Below are 22,756 nucleotides of genomic sequence, written 5' to 3' on the forward strand. Positions count from 1 at the left end.
AATCTATTATCACAGCACTTACATTTTATTATAGAACATGCTTTGATTTAAGAATTAACAGCTTGTGAAAATATTTATTTTGTCACTGCTTGTATTTTCTTGAAGATCTAGACATGAAGTAGAAGCTTATGATTACGTAAAACAGAGAATATCTCAGAAAGAGGTATTTATCAAGACACCGGTATCAGCTAGTAAAACAGAGCTGATTTTGTGCTGATGACGATATCAACATCCTCCTGTACATGCACGTGTACAAAAAGATAGGCAAAACCAGGTCCCAATACATGATCCAGGCCAGAAAATTGACCCTGGAGCCTGATCCACGGGTCTACAGCCCACAGAAGTCTTGGCTTTCATTTAAAAGAAAACTATTTCTAGCTCTTGGATTTTTTTTTCTGATGTTAACTGATACAATGATAGATATTCACCTCTTCAAATGGCATACAACCTGCCCTTCCCCACAAAACACCAGTTCTGATCAAGATCCTTGAGGCAGTACTGTGAATTCAATGACTTCATTGCCCCTCTCTTGTTATGAGGTGTCACCATGATTTCGAAACAGAAAACCTGAGAAGTGGCTGGAAGAAGCAGCACAGTATATAGATCATTTAAATCAGTAATTCTAGTTTCTAGGCAAACATCCCAGTCTTCATGGCTTACACTTTCCAACACTCTGGGGAAGAAAACCAAGACCATTGCCAGCTCCTACAACAGAGCAAAATACACAGAGTAGAGATGACCCTAATGCACTGCCCTGTCTTTCTGTCTCCTCCAATTTAAGGGTATGGCAACATCTTCATTCTTTTATTGTTCCACATGCAACTCCATGGTGGAAAGAACAGCCTTTGCACAAATTTACACAAACCGAGCAGGAACAGCTTTTTCAATTTCTCTCTGCAGTGCAAGTTTTTAATGTGCTTTAAAGAGCAAGGACTGAAAGTAAAAATAATTTTAACCAGTGTTTCCAGTAAGGAAAATGGCTCATACCACTCCTATGGGTTGCAGTAGTCCAAGATACTGAATTACACTTTCATTGATTAAAAAGTCTATATCAAACTCCCATAAAGAGCGTAGTATTTTCTTTTCTTTTTTCAGTATTACTGACACTACTGACAGTTTAAAGAAGTTGTGATTCTGTGCTTACCAGTAGCTTCACTTGAACTCTGCACAGCCATTTCCCTAGTGTTTGTTCTTTATCACCTTTTAACTAACATTTACGGAGTAAGGGCTGTTAGGACCTTGAGAAAATCCATGACCAGAGCTAATCCTTAATCAGCAAGAAACAAGTTTTAATTCCTATCAGCCCCCCAAACATGTTCAGTGTGTAGACTCCAGTGCTTGTGCCAGCAAAAAGCAAAGAAAGCAGAATTATTTCTTTTCAGGAAAACGTTGTCTTAAGACTCTTAAACTACTGCATGAAATCAGCAGGACAACATGAGCAGATTTATCCAATTTCTTCTTTGAACAACACTAATAGTAACTAACAAGCAGTAACCTTCACAATAATTGCCTTGCAGAACGTGTGCACTGCGTCTATGTTCCCTAATTTTATCTTCTATATGATAATACTTGTAAAACATGCAACTCGGATCCACTTTGTTTAATGCACTTTTTGAAATGAGCAACTGAAATTTCTTCTAAAACAATATGAAAATTAGGAACTGTCCACAGATGTTTCATAATTTATGAACTGAATATTCCTAGTAATTAAACTACCAAGAATTTCACCAGTCATAGCGCTAAAATTCTCCCCTTTGCTTTAAGAGTCTTCTGAGTTAATTTTCTAATTCACTTCAGTATTCTTCTGCAACCTCAGGATGTCAGTAACCAGCTCAGCTGACAGTTGCTTGTTCTATTGCAGAAACTGCACCCTATCCGGAGCAACTCACTCGGGCATCGTGTGCAAAGCAACAAGACTAGATAGAAAGAATTCTCTCCTTGCACTAGACAGGCGCCTTCTCTGGTTTTGTACAGTCTGTACCTGCTTTATTTCTCAATTTTCAAATCAATCTTGTACAAATACCGTTACATTCAAACAGTTCTGATAAATTTTCATTATTCTCTATTTAGTGAGACAATACCTAAAATTGATCCGTAGTAATTTTTTCCTCCCTAGAAGATTATAACCTAGGGAAAAGAAATCAAGAAGCATAGGAAGAGATATATCCATGATTTCTTTCTGTATTTAAATGTCTAAAGTTTGTCTGTTTAAGACTTCAAGTCTACTAGACCGCTGTGAGAAAAATCTCAAATAATTATTCTTGCCAAAGAGTTAGTTCAAAAATATTAACTGCCAAAATCTTTATTTTTCCTCTTCTAAAAAGTACATGAAAAGATGTTTCTTGTCAAAATCCTATGTAACTTTTCAGACACTGGGAAAAACAGACAATTATCTTAATTTAGCTTGGAATGCCAGAGATACACACATCTCACAGAAATAAGTAAAAGGTCAGTCAGTATCCTGAAAGACAGGTTTTTTTGGTTTTTTTTTTTTGTTTTTTTTTTATTTGAAGGAAGAAATCACCTTACTGTGGCAATACTATTATCTGACGATAAAATAAGGAGAATGAGATATACAAATTGATATGATTTAAATAGGTGCTCTTTGGAAACAGCTGTCTTCCATTATTACCTTGTTATAAACTCAGATCCATTGCCAGACATTGCCTTTTAAAAACATACACCAAAAGTGAAAGGGAGTAGAATTTGTAGTACCATGAACAGTTTGCTCCACTCAAGTACTGCTCAAGTGCTGCTAATCACCTGTGTAGTTTTCTTTTTCTATGCAAACTGGGGAAACACAAGGCTGTATATATTTATTTCCTTCAGGTCATGAAATATATTGCCTGTGGTCAGCTAATGCATGGTGCAAAATGAGAGTGATAACTTCAGTGCTCTGATCTTTAAAAGCTCCATGTTACTATGTGCTTACAATTATTTGAGCTCTCACTTCCTCAAATTTCTTGTGTACTACTCCAGATGAGCAAGAACTACCTTTCAAATATAAACAACTGTATTTTAAGAATGTAATGCACAATAATAAGCTAAGATACTTCCCCCTTGTCAGTGCCCAAGTTACTAAAGCATGCAATGATGAGCCAAGTGAACCTGGCAAAGCCAGACACAGCAGCTGTAAGGATATGAAAATGCTTATCATGCCTATTGAGAGAGTCTTCCTATGCTAACCAACTGGTGCTGAATGTGAGGAACACTGACAACGCAGCTATACTGACCTGTGAAGAAAACAGAAAAGAACAGATGACGCCTCCCAACTTTGTATTGCCAGCACAATCCTCTGTTTTGTATCACAAAATTGAAATGTAGTCCTGAAAGTAAGCTCTAAGACTCCTACCAAAACTTCAACTGAAATTAAAATGGAAACGTCAGCCACTGTATCCTGCTATCCAGTACCCTACGGCATTTTCTCATTCTTGAACTGCCATCTTTCTGCTTTTGACACTTCAAAAGTAATTTTACTGAAGCTCAGACAAGTAAGATTTACTATCTCTCTTGTAAAAAATATTTTCCCCCCTTCATGAATCTGTATTTCATTTTGTTCCCTTTTTCATTTATCTCTATACCTTGCAGATAATCACTAAATGAACATAAGGATTTAAAAGTCTGACTAGTAGGCCTAGACCATTTCTCTCTGCTGTATGATTCCTTCTCCAACAAAGGAGCTGTCTACTATTCAGTTAGAAAAATAGCCCAATTAGTAAGACTAAAGACCCCCTCCAATACTAACTCCGAGGGTCTGTAATCTTCAGTCAGTTTTCACTTCCAAAACTAAAACCTGTCCGCTTCTCCCTGAAACAGTATTTTCCATGCATATGCTTCACTTTGTTGACCTTTCAGGTACGGTAGTCATGAGTTGCAACTAATTGCTTACATTTAACTATTACTCAAAAGAAAACAGAACAAGATTTGAAATTGCTGTTAACTTTCCTTTCCTAGGGGAGTTAAAAGCACCATGAAATATTTGTTAAACCAGTAAAGTTCTTGCAGTATCCATGGTTCTGCAAGAGGTACTGTTCATCAGTACTGGAACCCACACACAGACACAATTCTATGCTCAAACTTGCAAAGTCTCCACCAGTTACACCTACACAGTAAATATGCTCATTGAAAGCTCTTGCATTTGGGACCAGTATCTTAAAGAACAAATATTGAGGCATCTCAGATGTGCAGCACTCCAACACAGAAGCATGCAAGGCCACCGTGCACAAGCACAGTCCTTCTAGACACATTCACACTAAGGGTGTGCACACATCCTGATACTAGGGACACCAGAATATTTTGAGCTCTCAGTATAATTTTGGCAGCTAGGCCATCAGATGTAGAAGTTTCAAAAACCATTTCATGAGTATACAGCTTTATACAGTTGCTTTGAGATATCAGAGATGAACACATTTCTTTAAAAAAAATTAATACATTGGTGCTTTTTAATACTGATAGATTCACTAGTGAAATATCTACAGGAGATACATATAAATAAAAAGTATTTCACAGATCAGTGGGTTAGACTATTTCAAAATGCGGTATGAAAATAAAGCTATTACACATAAACCCACTCCTCAGATCAGGGACAGAACAATATGGTGAGAAATAAAACACCTTCATCAAAGGAGTCAAAAAACGTTGAATGTCCACTGTATAAGACACTGCTTTCCAGGAATAAAGATAACAGGATGAAATGTTCTTTATTCTTTTTAGGACAGGCAAGAAGGAATTTCTCAGCTTGCATGAAGAGATGACAAGCCCCTAAACAGCAACAGAGCATGGGTCCCAGAGAGTAATCAAGTGATACAAATTGCAAGACAGCTTAGTTCATGGCAAAGCCCCTGAATCCTAAGAGATGAAACACAAGGAACATGATGACTTGACCTGTATTCTCAATCAAGCAGCTAGGTATACAGTCGTTATGACGTCTTCTGACTTAACAATAGGGAGAAAAAAAAGGCTGTTTTTTTTTCTGGGAAACACAGTTAGTATGGTGATTCTTCAGCTGGAGCTCGACATCCATCTCATCCAAATGAAGTTCATTTTTGAAGGCTGCGTTTGAGACTAAAACTCTGTGAGCCTGAAGCATAATCTCACTGGCTGCTACAACCATTAAAGAACTGAGCACGTAATGAAAATAGCATTGTTCAAATTCCTGGAAAGCTGGTAACAGTCTACTTTTAAGGTGCAATTTATGATAGTTTGCAAACTAAGCTGGACTTCTGGCCTCAACTCTTCTGTGCAACTCCAGCCCTGTGCCAGTATCATTACAGAATCAAATGAAAAGTCAGGCATGGAACTGAACTGGTAAAATAAAAACAAACCTGTAAGTAAACAGATCTCTCCTTTCAAAGTGGAGCATTAGTCCTGGTTTGCGATGCTGAAATCATCCCTGCCCCAAGAACCCACTGTAAATTAGAAGATGACTAGGATGATAGTAGGCACAGCTGATGAGCAAAAGAAGAGGCACTGGGCAGTCATGTCCTCAAAGCCCCACAGCATCTAAAAAGGAGTTGGTTCAAGAAGCATTTCCAGACCATCAGAACTTGATTAAGTGAATGCAGCAACATTGGCTGTGATGCCTCTCTTCTGTTCCATGAGGAAAATGGACTGACTGGTTGAGAATAGCCTTATAGCATGTTTTCTTTTTAATGAAGGAGTTGGGATACTAAAAATATCTTAGATATCCCAGTTTAGACATCTTTGGAGTCAAGAGGCTTTGGTACCGATGCATCAGTACCAGATGATCTCTTTGTGAAGTCCCACAGCAAAGTTACATCCTAAAGGGACACCAAAACAATCTTTACAGGTGTTGAAATATCATTATTCTTAGCCTCAATGATCTACAGCTCCTAGAGCTGAAGATCACCTTTTTTTTTTGTGATCTGCTTTCTCTCCTCTTTGTTGTTCAGCATTTTATCAGAAGATGGAGAACAAGCCTTTCATCACATAAAAAGCAGGAGTCTTTTGATAACTGCTGCAACTTTTAAAGAAAGTTGTTAGGTTAAGGTTCCCATGAAAGGCACTTTAATTGGAGGAGGCTAGAGGCAGCTAAGGAGCAGCTGGGATGCAACCAGCGTTTATGTCCACATCATACAGGACAGACTACTCAACTAAGATGTCAATTGAATAGAATATTCAAGTAAAAACTTGAATAGTTCTTGAACTAGTTCTACATGTTAAAAAAAAACCTTACTAATACAATGTCTAATTTAAACCAAGTCTAGCTCAGATTTCCCAGGAGACTTCACTATTTAAGGCATTAGAAACAAATACTATGACAGACGATTTTTAAAGCATTTAAAAGAGTAAACTAAATGTTTACATACAGTATGAACCCCATCATACCTCCTGCCCTTTTTAAAAAGCACAGGGGCGGGAGGGAGGGGAGATGAGTAAGAATGATTCCTTTGTGGTATGACAACGTTCTGATCAAGGCATTTCTCCCTATCACCATAATCATAACCCATCTTTATTTCCCTTTCACCTTTGCCTCCAACAAAGAACCTCCAACACAAACAACCTTTTTCCATTTTGGTTTAGTTGGGATGCTCTACAGGCAAACTGATTTTTAGACTAGAACAAAACTTACATAGAAAAGCATGGATATTTCAAATCTGTCCACTACAAGCATCAGACAGAACAGCACCATCTGAAATGCTGCTGCCCTCACAGATATGCCAAAATAAAGAACCAGGTCATATCAAAATAGTCAACAAAATCAGTTTCTATTTATTTAAATCTGTGCAGGGAGAGGTCATTTTACAACAAGTCAACACAGCATTGTACTTCTAATTCATTTCCAAAGCAGTTTAATTAGGCAAATTAAAACTGGTACTAGTTAACCGATTCAATATTTGTTTACCGAGACTTAGCCCTGTTACCTTGATTTTGTAGCTAGACAAGTGCTGCGTGAGTATGAGCTCTTACATGTTTGTTATTATAACACAACACAATCCAGAACCGAAGAGCAAAACTTCAGCAGGTACAGAACATGAGATTGCATTTACAAAACTAAGGATGACATAATCAAATATGATTATCTTTTCTAGTGTACAAGTACTGTTTAAATTAAGGTTATGACCAAAGAACATCAATCCCAAGTTTTACTCAATTTTAGTTTTTAAAACCCTTCAAGATTTTAAGTTGTTGATGTGCTATTTTTACTTTGAATGTGCCTTCTGAATTGTTTCACAATGAAGTTGTTAGGCAAAGTGTAGCTCTAGAAAGCCAAGATGCCTTTGGCTGAAGAGTCAGCTGATGTTACTTTAATTCTAATGGAGATATTGACTTGTGCCCAGAAGAGAGGACTGAAGCCAGACTCTTAATTCCATCACTTACTACAAGATTGTATTTAAGCAATTGTTTTCATTCTCAATTTCTGCAGGCATGGTGCAGAACTATCCAATTTTTTTTTTCCCATTACTACTCCTCTTCTCCACTGACAGGCTGCAGTTCCAATCCTCTTCACTGTTTTTTTCTTTTCCTTCGAACAGAAAACTCCAGCTGCTTTTACACTTAACACCCCCATCCTAACACCATCAGTTTCTCTATCCTGCAGTTGAAAGCAAATGAAAGTCAAGTCAAGATTAGTGAGTACTGAATTATTGAGTCCAGGAAATACTCACAAAGTCAAGAGAAACTCATTCAGAGATGAAGTTCAAAACGAAAATTTGAGTTTGCAATTAAGTGCTGGTCCACAAAAAGCTCACGATGACTATCGCACTTCAGTGCAATGCACTGCATAAGGAAAGCGGGTCCATACAGCAGAAAAACTGGTGCCGAGAAGCCAAGTCTCCAGCGTATCTACCGCAGGAGATCTTATTTTGGGCTAGCTTTCAGCTGGTTCCATCACCTGGATACCTATTAGTGGCTGAAGCAGACTGCCTGCAATCGCTTCTGAAGCACAGCTTGTGGTTTAGTTTTACCCAAAACACATTCAATTTCCACACTGCAAAGGCACTCCACAATGTAAAGCAAAGTGTCGTAAGCAGAGATGATCAGAAGATCACTTTCAAAGTGAACTTCTTGTCTGACCCAGAGTGTTACTGAATAGGCACCCACTATTTTGGTTCACATATATCTTCTATAGAGATGTTAAATTACCTGAAAACTGTTCTTTCAACCGCTCACTTTCTCATTCATCTATTGAAGAGAGATATTCACAACAATAGAAGTAGTTTTGTTATAGTGTATGAGCATGTATGTTTTTATACTCTGGTGTCTTTCACAGTGTTTCTCCTTCCATGGAAAAAAAAAAAAACCCACGCTCTGTTCTGTACTCAGAGTGAAGTACCACCTACACGATGGCACTGATTTTTATTATGGGTATTTCAGTACCCAGATACATAGGTATGCACTCTCTAGTGCAGATAACCATCAATTACTAAGAACTAATGTGTTTAGGTGTTATCTAAACAGAAAAAGGGTACCTCAAATACTTTCAAGTACTAGTTTCCTGAAGTTTTAAAGGTAATCTGCAAAACAGTGTTGCAAAATTCTACCCATCTACAAGCCTCTTTTTTTTTTTTTAAATAAACATTCTCCTCTCACCATCCTCTTCATTTTTTTATTTAATCTGAGTTTTCAGAACCACCATGTAAATCTGAAATGCTGTCTATTAAACCAGAACACAAAGAATAAACTGCATTATAACTGCACAATTTTCTTGCGGCAAACTGCAAAAATATAAAGATACAGATCTAAGTTTTATGCTCAAGTCTCACCAGAAAGGGAAAAAAGGATGCACGGAAACACCAAGAGATCAAGTCTTACACATTTATCTTGCAGCAACTCATGTGCATATTCATACTGAAGGAAAGCTATCCTCCTGGAGATTTTCAGAGACAATAGTAAATAAGTTCAGAGAAATACACACACGGAAAAGGTAATTGTTAAAGAACTGATACTAACTTCTAATTAATTTTGATTTAATAGAAAGAATTAGAATACATTTAAAATCCAGTAAAAGTAACCAACTACCCTGCAGTGAATGATTCATTTTCTCAGTTTGTTCAATCACTACACATTCATACATCTACACAGTAGTTTATATAGTGTATATATACACTATATGTAGTAGTTTATTATGCAAAATAAGTTTCTTGAATATCATTCCACAAAAATTACAAAACACAGAAGTTGAGAAAAGATAGAAAGTTAGTAAGAATTATCATTAACTACTTTTTGACTCTTGCCTAAAAAGATTCTCCCCAAATAACCACATCTACTTAGGTCTCCTTCGTGGAAATTTTTTTTTTTTTTAATAAATCTCACCACAGCTCTAGTTACCATGAATATGTAATAACTAAACAGATTTCAATGCTTCTGAAAATGCAAGCGTGCATTGATTATTTGAACTTCCCCCTACATTTATTTACACCACCTAAGGTGTTGACCTTGATGGTTCTTTACAACTACTTGACTGTAGCTCATACCCTCATGGTTGCACATCTCTGGTAAAGAGAGTTAAGACTAATTGCAGGAAGAATCCATGTAATGATGACTGACAACATAAATAAACTCACCCTTAAGATTAGTTAAAAAAAAAAATCTTCGAAAAGTTATTGTTACAATTCAATTTGTAAGGACATTAGTGCCCTGAGTCTTCAGCACACAAGCATAAAAAGTTAACCATGCCTCTTATCCAACTACTTCTACTTCTCTAGGCAGATAAAGTAACAACAACAGAAAAAATCCAAGTTTGTCTTCCAATGTATGTAACATTGAATAGCAGGGAAGTACCACTACCCCAATTTACAACTACAAAACCAAGACAGATGTAAATATGCTGTCGAAAAATACATTTCCATTTCTAAAGCAGAGTCTACATTGGAGGAAGGTTTGAAAAAAATCACCTCAGCAGATACGGAAGCAGAAACAGAAGAAAAGCTTGTGGGGCTCTGCTACAACTCTCAGAATAGTAACTGTGTCATCTACCGTCACCAAGTAAATATCACAAAAAACACAGCAAGGAAGAGAGACAACTGACTCTGGAAAGTTAATTACCAAACACAGAACATTCTGTTAACTGATAGAGAGACATTTCTCTCCCCAAATGCAAGTCAAAAGGTGCAAGTGACTTGTATGTTTTTCATCAGGGCATGCTGAACATACTTTATGAGCTCATATGGCTAATTATTAAATTGAAAGAGGCAAAACGAAAGACAAATTACCTTTGTGCTATTCCTCCCATTATTCTTTAGTCACTATTTTGCTTAAGATTTAAAACCCAGCTCATTTTAGAAAAAGAACTAGAAAAACCTAGGAAATGAATGGACAGTCTCTGCTTACGTACATGAACTGTTTTAAAACAAGTAAATTATTTAAAATACCAGGAAGTAACTTAACATTAAGCCTCATGGTTTGTCATATACAGTAGCAGAAATTATCCTTCTTCAGGCTTGCCTTTAATCTTTCAACATTTTGCATTCAATATGCTCTTTCTGTTCTTGTCAGTAGTATCCGATTTCTCTCTTGCATCCTTACATAAGAAGTGAACTTGTCACCCCAACCTTCATATTTTAGTCTGTTTAGTTAAAAACAATATTCAGCAGTTGGTTATTAAACAGGCATTTCAGGAATGCGGTGGGATGTTCATTACAGTAAACTTTTATCCACTGCCAGGAAATCTAAATTACCTATTCTTTTAATTATCAGACTGGCATATGGACAGATTAAAAATAGGAAGACGGCCAGAAATAACACTGTCTAATCTGAAAATATGTGCATTTCCTGCAATATAGGTGACTTGAACCTGCTCTCTCCGTCAAGTGAAATGAGACATTACAAATATTTCTCTAGTTCATCCGCATTACATTTTTGTATTAGGTGTCTTCATCAGCTGAATGCAACTTCTCCCACTGCTACTTCAAACCTTTTTAATTCTAATGAGAACTTAATTGATAATCTTCTTCGTCAGTAGAAAGGTTACTTAATTGCCATTTTAAGCTTGTCTATTGAGCACAGTCAAATTGGCATCCCAAAGGATGCTTCCATCTGATCCGCATTTCCTGTGAAAGAACAAGGCAATGTCTACCTGATCCACACAGTCTAATAACCAACTGTGTCCTTATACCAGCGTCAAGGTACTGCCACTGCGTCCATGTGTGAGGAAGGAGAGGAGCCAAGATTATGCTTTCTCCTGAGTATGTTAGCGACCCTGAACAGAACTCGGACCTCCTGCCATCACACTGATACGGTTCATGAAGTCTGGCTGGGTATCCAAAAGCAGGGTTCAATTGCCATGCCAGTTTCAACTAGAACATTATGCAAGTTCCAGGTCTGTAGGATTGGGATATTTAAGTTTTACCATCTTCATTATTATGGATTTGTAATCAGAAGTTACTTTTTATCCCAGCTATTCTCTTCATAAGAGTCACCCTGCAATAATTAAAGTAAAAAATTTAGTTCAGATTATGTCTTTTGTGATTCTGAACATTTAATCTCTTCTTGTCCTCGTCCTTGTGCTCATTCTGTTATAAAATAGTGTATTATCACAAGCTTCTGAGACAAGTAGGAATCACAAGACTGAGGAACTCCTTACTCATAATTTGATTCAATGTGTGATCACTGAACTCATCAAAACAGTATTCAGTGTATTAGATACATAAATATCAAACAGGATTTATGTATTCACCAGAATCAATTCTCTCCATCATTTTGAATAACAGAAGACGAAAGGAGTCCTACCAAATTCTGTTCTTTATGATATACAGGAGACTGAGAAAGCAACACCATATTCGCTATAAGCTCAAATGAAAACTCTTAAGATAACTGCTATATTCAACCCAAAAGACAACAGAGAGTTACAAAATAAAGACTGGTCTTTACCCTAAAGAAATACTAAAGAATTTTACTCCAGGGAGTTAAGTTTCTCAGAGCAACAAATGCACCTGTCCAGCAGTTAGGAGAGAATGAACACTAGGAGTCAGTATCTGAAGCCGGATGGAGCTTTGGCAGAAGTTGTCCATGTTACATGAGTCCCTATAAGGACAAAGAATTGTGTGACTGGCTCAGAATAATTAACAAAATAATCAAGTGACAATTACATTAGTTAGCACAGGATTTTCCTGATTCTCCGATGAAAGATTAATTTACTTTAACTTCATACAGGGAATCACGAAGCCAGAAACATTACATACCAAAAGACTGTACAACAGTTACTGAAAAAAAGATGGAGAAGAAATTTGATCAAACTATTCTTTCCAAAAACTATAGGCACACGCTTTTGCAAGTTTAGTCCAATTTCCTATTGGATGAGGCCTATTTTCAGAGAATAATTTCATAAAGCTCCATCGCCTTTTTGATGTTACATATACCTTCTTTCGGAAAGTCTTTGTTCTGCCACGTAATAGGTGTTATTAGATTAACTCTTCCCAAATGAAAGCAGTGCAGTTCATCCTTAGAGATGAAAGATCCCAGAAATACTACCATGGAGCTCTCTTCAATGCATATTTGGAAAGACAAATAAAAAAAAAATATTCCACACCTCAAAAAAACCCCCGCACACTCCTTAAAACACGGGACATTAAGTTCTTAACATATGCAAAAGCACAGACCTAATAAAATGGGGAATACTATTTCAAAAGACAGTTTCAAGTCATATTGTTTACTTGTTATTTAAACTTAAATTTGCAAGCTGTTGTACATCATCATTTTTGAGAAGCTGATGGCATCAGAATGTCACGCTAGTTTCCCTCATGAAAACTAAAGAATTATACACACTGTACTGTAACTGCCCGAGGATTTATATGGAGGCCTTTAAAAACAACGCTAACAAAAAATTTTTGATAGATATAAATCAATGCCCGGAGCACTATTTCTTGAAGATACGCTCCACACATACATGAATTTGAAATAGTTTCTTTGGCTTCTGTGTCAGTTTAGGTAGTCCATCACACTGAATAAACAATATGTTGATGTCTCTTCACGGTTCCAGTTTGACCCCTAATTTAGGGAAGTCTTACGTAGAAACCACCTACAATAAATAGTATGTCTGCATAAAGCCTAGAGTAAAAAAACATTATGTCATTTAAATGACAGAGTAAATGAAAAAGGCCAGATGAAATTCCCTGATTCTTAGTCACAATGGAAGCAATGATTCCCTAGAAGTGCACTTTTTTTTTCACTGCCTTCCCTCAAGATCTATGGTTTATGAGGCATTCATTCTCTAACAAAATAATAATTAAAAAATATTAAGAAAGAGATAGAAAATGGACTGAACATTCAAATAGACATATAACTTCCTTATCAAAAAACCTGAGATGTATAATGTGAATATTTTGATAAAATGAGATACTTTACCAAATATTAATATTAACAAATATATATATATATTCCTTGTATAGTCCTGCACAATAAGGAAGATGTTTTCCATAGTCAGTATTTCATGTTTTTTAAACAGTGAATCTTCAATAACCATAGTTTTAGAAAGCAATCTAGACATTATGATATACAGTATTCAAAAGCAGGGAAACAGTTTGGATTTGTGTAAATGCAAGAATATATGTGCCAGTACAGACAGTACCTAATACGTTTAGTTATGCTAGCACAGATGCGCAGCTATTGTTTACAGCCAGCTACTATGGGTAAACTGAAGTCTACAGTAAGGTCTTCAGATTTTTTTTTAAATGGCTGAAGGACTGTGTAAAGCAGAATGCCTCACAGTCTTTGAATGGGCAATAAGAATCAAGGATTCGGCTTTTTTGACTAAAAGTATTTCTTAGAGAAGTGGCAGTTTGCTGATAATAGGGGTTTTCTTAATAACTTTAGTAAAAGCACCAAGTAACTTTAACCCAGCAAAAGTTGTGCGTCAGGGTAACTATGAAACTAAGTATCTATTTGCCGAACTGAAAGCTTTTTTCTTTCACACAGTAACTAAGTGGAATGCTTGATTTTAATATCATACGCAGCACCTTACATAGAAAGGTGAGCTTCTGTAAAGATTCTGAAGTTTTATTAATTTTAATCCCTCCATCTACATTTTGTCGTGTTCTTAACTACCTTAATTTGTTATGCTTTTGAGAACTATTGCTCTTCTCTGGACTATTTGTATTTGGAAGGATATATAGCATGTTTTACAGGAAAAGTCCTTAAATCCCAACTCTTACATGGGTTGTCACCTTCTTACCAAATTCTTACTAGATTGTTACCTTCCCTGCAGGTAAATACTCCAAAACCACACAGATTCCAAGGATACAGTAACAAAGCAAAAAGGAAAGGGAAAAAAAAAGGGAAAAAATTAAAATCAAGGACTACAAAAACTCTGTTCACAAAAGTGAAAACTGGAGAAAGACTGAAAACAGCCTTGAAAATCTAAGAGGTGCTTCCAACAGAAAAGGAATACGCTACTTTCCATGTCTACATGGGATAGGATAAATCACAGTAGCCTTAAATTGCAACAAGACATTAGAGATCAAGTTAGACTGTAAGGGGGGGAAGGAAAAAAAAAAAAAAGGTTTGAAGGCAAAGATAACTGAACTAAAATGTATTATCCAGGGAGTTTTCTTGGAATGTTCCTTACTGGAAATTTTTGAGAACAGGTTAAACAAGCATCTGTAGCTATGGCTTACCAATAATTAGTCCTGCTTTGGAATCATGGTCTAGTTGAGTGAGACCTCTTCCAGATACTTACTCCATACAGGGAAAATACTGCCAAACCCAGCTACCTCAAAAGGGAAGTTTTCAAAACTAAAACACAATGGTGTTATGACTGTTCTTTCCTAACCATCTACTCATATTTAAGGAGTTTTTAATACAGAAGAATCAATTTTTTCAAAAATCAAGAATACAAATGATTCCTTTTACATCGATAGCAATTTACAAAAATGAAAAGACTTGATTTGTATTACAGCAGATCTTTAACTCAAAACTGTCACCAAAATGAGTTTAAGATTCCCCCAATCTGTCCAACAATAACATTAAAAGGCTGTTACTAAAGATTTGGCTTTTTTATAAGTAGATTGTAAAGAAAACGCACACCTAACACTAACTGCACCCGTTCTGGTTGTCCAAGTAACCTAATATGTAACTGGGAAACAATTCAAATAAACTACAGAAAGCTACATTTTACAAGATCGTTACACTTGGTAAGACATGAGCTAAACACAGACTGAACTAAACTTGCTGCCTGAACATGCTAGCTATCTCTCAAAAAAAAAAAAAATCCATGTGTATCACATCTTGGTACTTTTCATGCTCAAACATATTTGACTAAAATTATCATGACCAAAAAGAAGGACTGACAGCATGGCAGAAAGCTTAGACATTAGCATGATTAGAAAAGCAAATCAACGAGATTCTGATTTTCAGAGAGATATACAAGTAGAAAAAATTAACTATGTCAGTTACATCCACTTACTTTGATACAGGAAAATTTGTATTAATAAAAACTTATAGCACAGAGCTCAGAAGTTCTAATGAAGACCAGCTCCAATCTGGCATGATACTGAGGCTTGATGCGATTACTGAGGACAAGGACTGTAACAATTATGTTCATTGGTTAGACTTACCCTAAACAGTGAGGGTGGTTTTTTTTGTAAACAGACACACATTATATCCAGATATGCAAACACAACATATTTATTTGAAAGCAAAACGATTTCCCTGACTCCCTGTAGTTTAACTTAAAAAATCAGGGTGGGGGTCATTCCCCCCCCCCCACCCCCCCCCCGTCAGTAAGACAATATGACTGTTTGACATGGCAGGTCTTATAGCAATAAAGGAGCACGAAAATGCCTGCGACAGCTCAAAGTTTGCATGAGATGACATAGTGATGACGGTTGTTTTTCTTCATGCATTTGGGAATCTGTGTGGTGTACTATAGTTAGCGGATTCCTTTTGATTTCTGGCAGCTGTACATCTCTCCCTGAATAGCAGATCATCTGGAAGTCACAGGTACAAAAGCAAAATGGAAAAGTATTAGAAGATATGATGGAAATCTTACGCTCGTGGTAATGTATATAGGAAAAACTAGTAACTGTGAGACTAGGAAGAAACACAGTGTGGTGGAGGCAAATGTGCAAAGACGGAAACATCAAAACAGAAGCTTTTAAGGGTTAGCTCAGTGCAGAAATCACTCACTGGACTCAAAAGAAAATGCTTTTTACTTAAAGAAGTAGAAGTTGTAGAATTTTTGCGTACTCAAAAGAAGAGACAGAGACCTGGTTACACAGGAAATCATTAATCTGAAAGCTCAAAAAATAGCAACCTTACCAACATTCACATTCCAGCAGTTTGTGACTTTATTACATAAAGATCACTATTAGCTGTTGAGTCAAACAAAATCAAGGGTGGATGGCTACCTACCCACTCAATGAAGAGTTCGATGAATGTTGTCTGGAGTAAGAGACCAGGTGTGATATTGAGAAAAAGAGGAAATGTCTTGTGTTAAAAGGGCACCTGACATTTTGCTGATGGTATTTTTCACTGTCAGTGAATACCAATCTTACAGTCACATCAGGAAGAAGGACATCACAACTGCAGGTACTTGATAAAATAGCAAATAAGCCCCTCAAAGACCGTTGAGGTCTTTGCACACAGAAAGACTCTTGGCAAGGGATCATACTCTAACTCCTACAGGAAAAAATGAAGAAGCCTACTGAAACACTTCTTTGTCATTGGATTGGGATAGACTGGGTTTGGATAAATCGAGAAGTTGTAGCTAAAACATTTAAGAAAGGCTTTATTTCAAATTCTATGGACAGAAGTGAAGATTACTTCTGTCATCTTGAGTCTGAAGAGGAAGCTGAGAATACAGACTGAAAGGGAAGAAGATGACAACAGTGAAGAGGGTGACAGTACCAGAAAGTTGTGAAGTCTGTGAGGTGTAAAATCTGAAAGCCGACCGTAGTAAGGTATAGGAGAAGAAAATAAGACTAACCATAAAGAGAAACAAATCACTACTGAAAACTTTATAAAACAGGTATGTAATAAAAAAAACCCCAACTTTTTATGTAGAGCTATGTTTGTTTGCTTTTAGGAGGGACATCTTATATTTGGATTAGTACAGTATATATTCCCCAACGTTACCAAGATCTACTCTTAGTGTGTCAGCACACAAGAAAAAAACATAGGGTAGGACCTTAAGGTATTAAGGTAGGACCGCTATGCACGTGTTCCCCAAGTAACACTTCACTAGTACCTCAACACACAATAAATATCAGTTTAAAACAGTAGGAATAACCTCTATGCAGTCACATCAGTTTAAAACAAGCTTTTTTAAAAGAAGTTTGGGTTGGTTTTTTTACGTAGCTAAAAACCTTCGCCCCCCTTTTTTCCATCAGCATTACACTTTTGCTGCTGGTGTTAAGAACACTTGTTAACATATTTTAACACAGGATTTTTTTCATAAAAGGCAGGCATGACAAGATAACCAACAGATGAGACAAAAAGTACAGGCAAAGTTGTTGAGGAAGGGTGGTACAACAGTCCAAATATTTTGGACTCACTATATGTTGACAACTTGTTTGGAGCTTACTATATGTTGACAACTTGTACATTAGTGCAACAAACCTAACCGCCTTACAGTTTTGGAGAATTTGTATCACAAAGTACAGCAAGAGAAAAAAGAAGAAAAAAGTCTCAGAAGCAGATTCAGAAAAGGGATGAAAAGTCAAAAATAACAATGGAGGGAAGACTAATAAGCTCAAAGATGAAACATGTCAACTGCAGAAAAAGAGTCAGGATAAGTAGAGGTACCACAAAGATTTCACAACTGACTAGCTACAAAAGAAAATTTGTTACCAGCCTGCAATTTGGTATTTAAGAAAAAAAAGGTTACAGTGGGTAATGACCAACTGGAAGGGAACATAGTCCACAGTGAAGAGCTCTGATACATCCATCAGCATCATGCTCACCTAGCTCTCAGATCACCTTTAAGAGCAAAGTTTGAAAAGAATCTAATCGGCCACCACATGGTGACAAAAACAGCAATCTTTCTTTGGACCACTCTGAATTCTTGCAAAATTCACACTTTCAATTTTTAGTCACCACAGCTGAAGATACTTGTTTTGTCTGCTCCAGTCTGCACACATATTGTTTGTGACAACATAACCGTTTGTCACCGATTTGCTAATTACCAAATTGCAACAGAAGAGCATGAATCACAATTAAAAAGTCATTTTACATATATCCTTACGGATGTGAATTTCACTTCATAACAATTAAAAATAATGCTCTGTATTGCATGCTGACAATGGTGAACACGACTACATTCACACAGATATGGCACAGAATTAAGGTCCAGTCTATAATCCCCTTACAATTTAAGAATAATTGCATCATTTCACAGTGCAATCAGCAGCAAAGCACAACAATATTTATAGCTAATGAAATGCTGCATATAAAATACATCAAAGTAAACTTTATTCCTAGAAGAAAACAGTTCTATAGTATTATTTTCTGTCAAGGTACAAGGGGTCTTGTTTTTCTGTGTTTGTAACAGTTGTACTACACTGTTGGGTTGAAATAGTTCAAATTGAGATTTTTCAAAATCAGATAAGGGATTTGGCCTTACAACTCCCACTTCATTTAATGAGAGTAGAATACTTAAATTCCTTATTTGCCTTTGAACCTAAGGATCTTTCAATGCGGTACTGCACATCCTTTAGCTTCTTTCAGTATGAAAATATGCTTATTTCTCAAACATTATGCTACCCACTTCATTTAAAAAAAAATTAAAAAGTTTATTTATGGCAACAAGCTATGTGGCTGCTGGGCTCTAGAGTCACTACCAGCCAAAATAAAATAAGGACACAAGACTTCCCAAGTTCTGTGTAGTTATTTCAAGCCTAGAAACTAAGCACGAATAAAAAAAAAAAGCAGGTGAAATAATACTGAGATAAATGCTAAAAAATTTCAGCACTGCACGTCCAAACCTAAGATATAAATAAGACTAAGTTTTGTATATATGACCACTCAAATTATTCTTTCATGCATATATATTCAAAGACTGTATTCTAGAAATCATGGCAGAAGCCTTTAAACTGTTACTTGAAAGAGATTTCTGAGATTGCTTTTACTATTACATGAATTTTCTATAACCTGTCATGCAGTGCAAGCTAAGTAGCTAAGCCCACTATTTGAATCATGAATACTATTTTGCGTTAGCCCCAATAACGAATTAACACTGTAGAAGAGGCTGACTAAGTATTTTGGCACCACCAGCACAGGTGAACAGATTTTAAAAAAATCTCTGTTGAATAAGTATAAAAAATATCCGCCCAACAACACTATTTAAGACATTAAGCATCTGTTTAGACCTCGGTTTAAAATTTGAAATGCAGGATTTTTCAATATTGAATGGCATGTCTCAGCTCTCAGTGTTACACATTAGTCTTCAGCCTGCAAAAACAGATACAGCCTTCCTATAAATCTTGGTATAGAAGGGACAGCAACTCATTTCAAAACAGCATGGATTTTTATCTAAGTCAGTTTCTACAGAATTGTTTTGCTCAGTGAGAATTGTTTTTAAAAGGTGTATGTTTAAGAAAATCGGTAAACTTGGGCCTTACAATGGACTTTTGCAACAGCCATTAAAATAATAAGAGTATTAATTTTTGTTAAACTTTAAAATCAATCAATCAACTACTCAAGCCACTCACTAAGCACATGCAACCATAATTTCAGTGATAAATCTGCTTTTGACACCAGTAATCCACTCTGTACATGTCAAGGATGGTGTCTTCATTCCCACCTACCCAACTACTTCAGTTCAATGAACAGCTCATTCACAAGTTAGAAGTCGAGCCGGAGCCAGGAAAGCCAGATTTCCACCTCTCAGCATATGAATTTAAGAAAGTAGGCACAAAGATTAAGTAGACTGAGAACACAGTGATCTGCACCAACATAAACCAATCTTGTTTCTGTGCGTCTACACAGACATTCTACTCAAATACAATATGATAAATTTTGACCGGAGAAAAAGAACCTGAAGGATGACTCCTGGATATATGAAATAAAATACAAGAAAGGAATATGTTTAAAATATTTAGTAGCAAATCTCCCTGGTTAGCAAAAAGTAGAGCCCAGTTTAATCCAGAAGTGACAGACATGTAAATTAGCATGCTACAATGGCTACCATCAAGAACGGAGTCTTTAAGAAAACAGATACAAAATCACAAATAAATCACAGTTCAAACCGACCACATGAATTCACTCTTACCCGTTCCACCTTTTAACAATGTGCCTACGTTCCATGAATGGATGACAGTACCATGTAAACAAACATTATCACTTTTATCAGCTAGACTATTAAACCCATAGTAAAGCTACAGAAGTAGCGGTTCCTGTCAATTTCTGTGGCCTAAAATATTTAAGAAATTGTTTTATACGCTGTGTCATACCTAATGCTAGCTAAGAAAGGGCATCTAAGAGAAATCAGGGCAACGTATAGACACATATGTGTCTAAAATGGAGCAGTTTGTTTTACCTGTAGAGCTAGCACCACAAAGTTTGTTTAGAAAGGGATACCCAGCAGGGTCACCGGTTCAGAAGAAACACCTGCAAACATCCCTGCTTCAGGACCAGCCCAAGCCCTCGGGAAGCAGGCCTTTTCCTGACGGCAGTCACAGCCAGAATAATTACACACAATGGTGCTTCCAACAGTGCCAGCTCGGGAGCCCTCTCCCGAGGTGGGATTGCGCTCCCTTGACAGGGCGAGGAAACACTGGAGCAGCATCGCAGACCTACAGACCTGCCACCATCACCGGCGACTTCGTTTAGTCGGCCACCACTTCACCGCCCTCTCTTTCCCAGGATAGCAAAAACTCCGCTATCCCTCTAGGGCAGGAGATAGGGAAGGGAGAGGGGAAGGGGCGGGGGGAGGAGGGGGTGACTGGGGCACAGAGCAGGAGCCCCGTGCCGAGGGGACCCGGGACGGACTTTCAGCTCCTCCCCGGCCCCCCGGCGAGGAAGCGGAGCCCCCGTCTCCCGGCCCGCCGCCTCCCTCCCTTCGGCCCGCCGCTTCGCCTCCTGGGGAGGAGGGGTGCCGGAGGGAAGGGGACGGGGAGAGGGGAGGGGGGGGCCCTCGGTCCGCCACCGCCAGGAACAAAGGGCCCTTCAATAAGCCGAGCCGCAGAGCACAACAAAGGGGCCTAGAGACCGCGAGAACCGGGGCGGCCGCCGGGGAGGGGGGAGGAGAGGCGGGGGAAGGGGATTACAGGCCCGGCCGGAGCGGCTCCGGGCGCAGGGGGGCGGGCCGCCTCATCTCAGCCCACAATGAGCGGCAGCGGCGGCGCCGTCAATCGCCCCGCGGCGCCCGGCCCGGCCCGGAGCGCTAAGTCCCGACGCCCCCTCCCCCCGCCCGGGCCAACCGCCGCACCGGGCCGTTGGCTGCGGCTCCCCCCCGGCGTCCCGGCGGGGGCGGCGCTGGTCCCGCCCGCCCCCCGCGCTCCCTCTCGGCCGGGCAGAGGCGCACACACACCCCGCGGGGGAGGGGAGAGCGCGGGCGGGGGCAGGGAAGGGAAGGAAGGGAAGGGAAGAGGCGGCCTGACCTGGCAGAGCTGCTTGCAGTACTCGGTAGCCGCTTGCACCGCCGGCTCGGGGCTCTCCCGCAGCCCCGTCTCTAGCTCCACCAGCCGCTCCCGCAGGCGCCGCAGCTCCAGGAGGTCGCCACCTAGGCTACCGCTCTCCTGCTCGGCCTCCTCGTCCGCCATCTTCGCACCCCGCTCCGTCGCGTACGCAGCCCCCCCCCTCCCTGCCTGCCTCGGCCTCCCGGCCCCCCCCGCTCCGTTTCCAGGTCACGTGATTACACAATGCCACGTTCCGGGGAGGGGTCACGTGCCGGAGAAGACGAGGGGAGCGCGCGCGCGCGCGCGCGCGCTCTCTCCGTCCCCCGCGGCGCAGGACTGGGCCGGGGAGGGGCGAGAGCGGGAAGGGGGCGTGGCTACGCGCGTCACGTGACGCGACGCCACGCGCCCGGCGGCCGCGCGGCCACGTGACGGCCCTCCCCGCCCTCCCGCCGACGGGTTTTGGCGGCAAACGGCAGCAAATGGCGGCGGCCGGGGCTCGCAGGGGCGGCCCTGCCTCCCGGGGCGGCCCTCGCCGCTGTCCTTCGAGCTCTGACGGCGGCGACAGCTTACGTGCGGCCTGGTTGTACCAGAGCTGCGCCCCCCTCGCTGGCTGTCGTTGCGCGCAACGAGGCTGTGGCTCTCCCCAGGGGCCTGAATGGGTTATTTCCTCCCCGCTCCTGCCTGAGAGCACTGTGTGGCACCAAGTGCTGCTGGGTCAGCCATGGCCAACACCGCTGGAGTTTTGTTGCACGTTGTTCCCTCCTCTTTCTTCCCCTGCAGGAAGTAACGGGGTGCGTTAGCCTGCAGGATGCCACTGAGTTGTCTTCTTCATACCTGGATGGTCCTGCTTTTATTATAATTGGACGTGAGAAGTATGGCTTTGCTCTTCAAATGAAGCAAGTAAGATCTGGAGGTTGTGGAGGGCTTTGTTGCCCACGCGGTCCTGGTGCTGAGCCAAGCTCCCTCTCACATGCTGGTGATGTCCTCAGAACAGTGAAAAGCTCCAGTGGTGGGCATTGATCTCCCCTGCATCTGCCTGAGAAGCTGAGGAGACTCTTTAACCTGTCACAAGTATTGGAAATACTCGAGATTGGCCTGAGGCATTGAGTCTGATGAGGAGGAAAACACGGACCTGATGGGCACTGAATTGGCATGGATACATCTTTTGCAGTCTTCTAGGCTGTATAGGTTGACAGCTTCACACTCTTCGCATTGCCAGTCTTCATCGAGGAAGTGAGGAGGAA

At 39.4% G+C, this 22,756-nt stretch overlaps 1 protein-coding gene across 3 annotated transcripts in view; it reads right to left on the reverse strand.

Annotated features, from left to right (window-relative positions):
- Window positions 1-21,799, reverse strand: part of ZNF292 (zinc finger protein 292) — a 56,504-nt gene extending 34,705 nt beyond the window's left edge. Inside the window, exon 1 of one of the 3 annotated variants that reach the window (XM_087773622.1) lies at window positions 21,495-21,799. In XM_087773622.1, coding sequence (XP_087629748.1) covers window positions 21,495-21,656 — 162 coding nt within the window. In that variant the 5' untranslated portion in view covers window positions 21,657-21,799. The remainder of the gene's footprint in view (window positions 1-21,494) is intronic. The other 2 variants (XM_087773623.1, XM_087773626.1) reach the window with 2 other exon arrangements.
- Window positions 21,800-22,756: the final 957 nt, after the last annotated feature.

This window comes from Nipponia nippon, unplaced genomic scaffold (genome assembly GCF_047370975.1).
Source record: "Nipponia nippon isolate SJK-2023a ecotype South Korea unplaced genomic scaffold, ASM4737097v1 scaffold_4, whole genome shotgun sequence".
Classification (NCBI taxonomy): Eukaryota; Metazoa; Chordata; class Aves; order Pelecaniformes; family Threskiornithidae; genus Nipponia; species Nipponia nippon.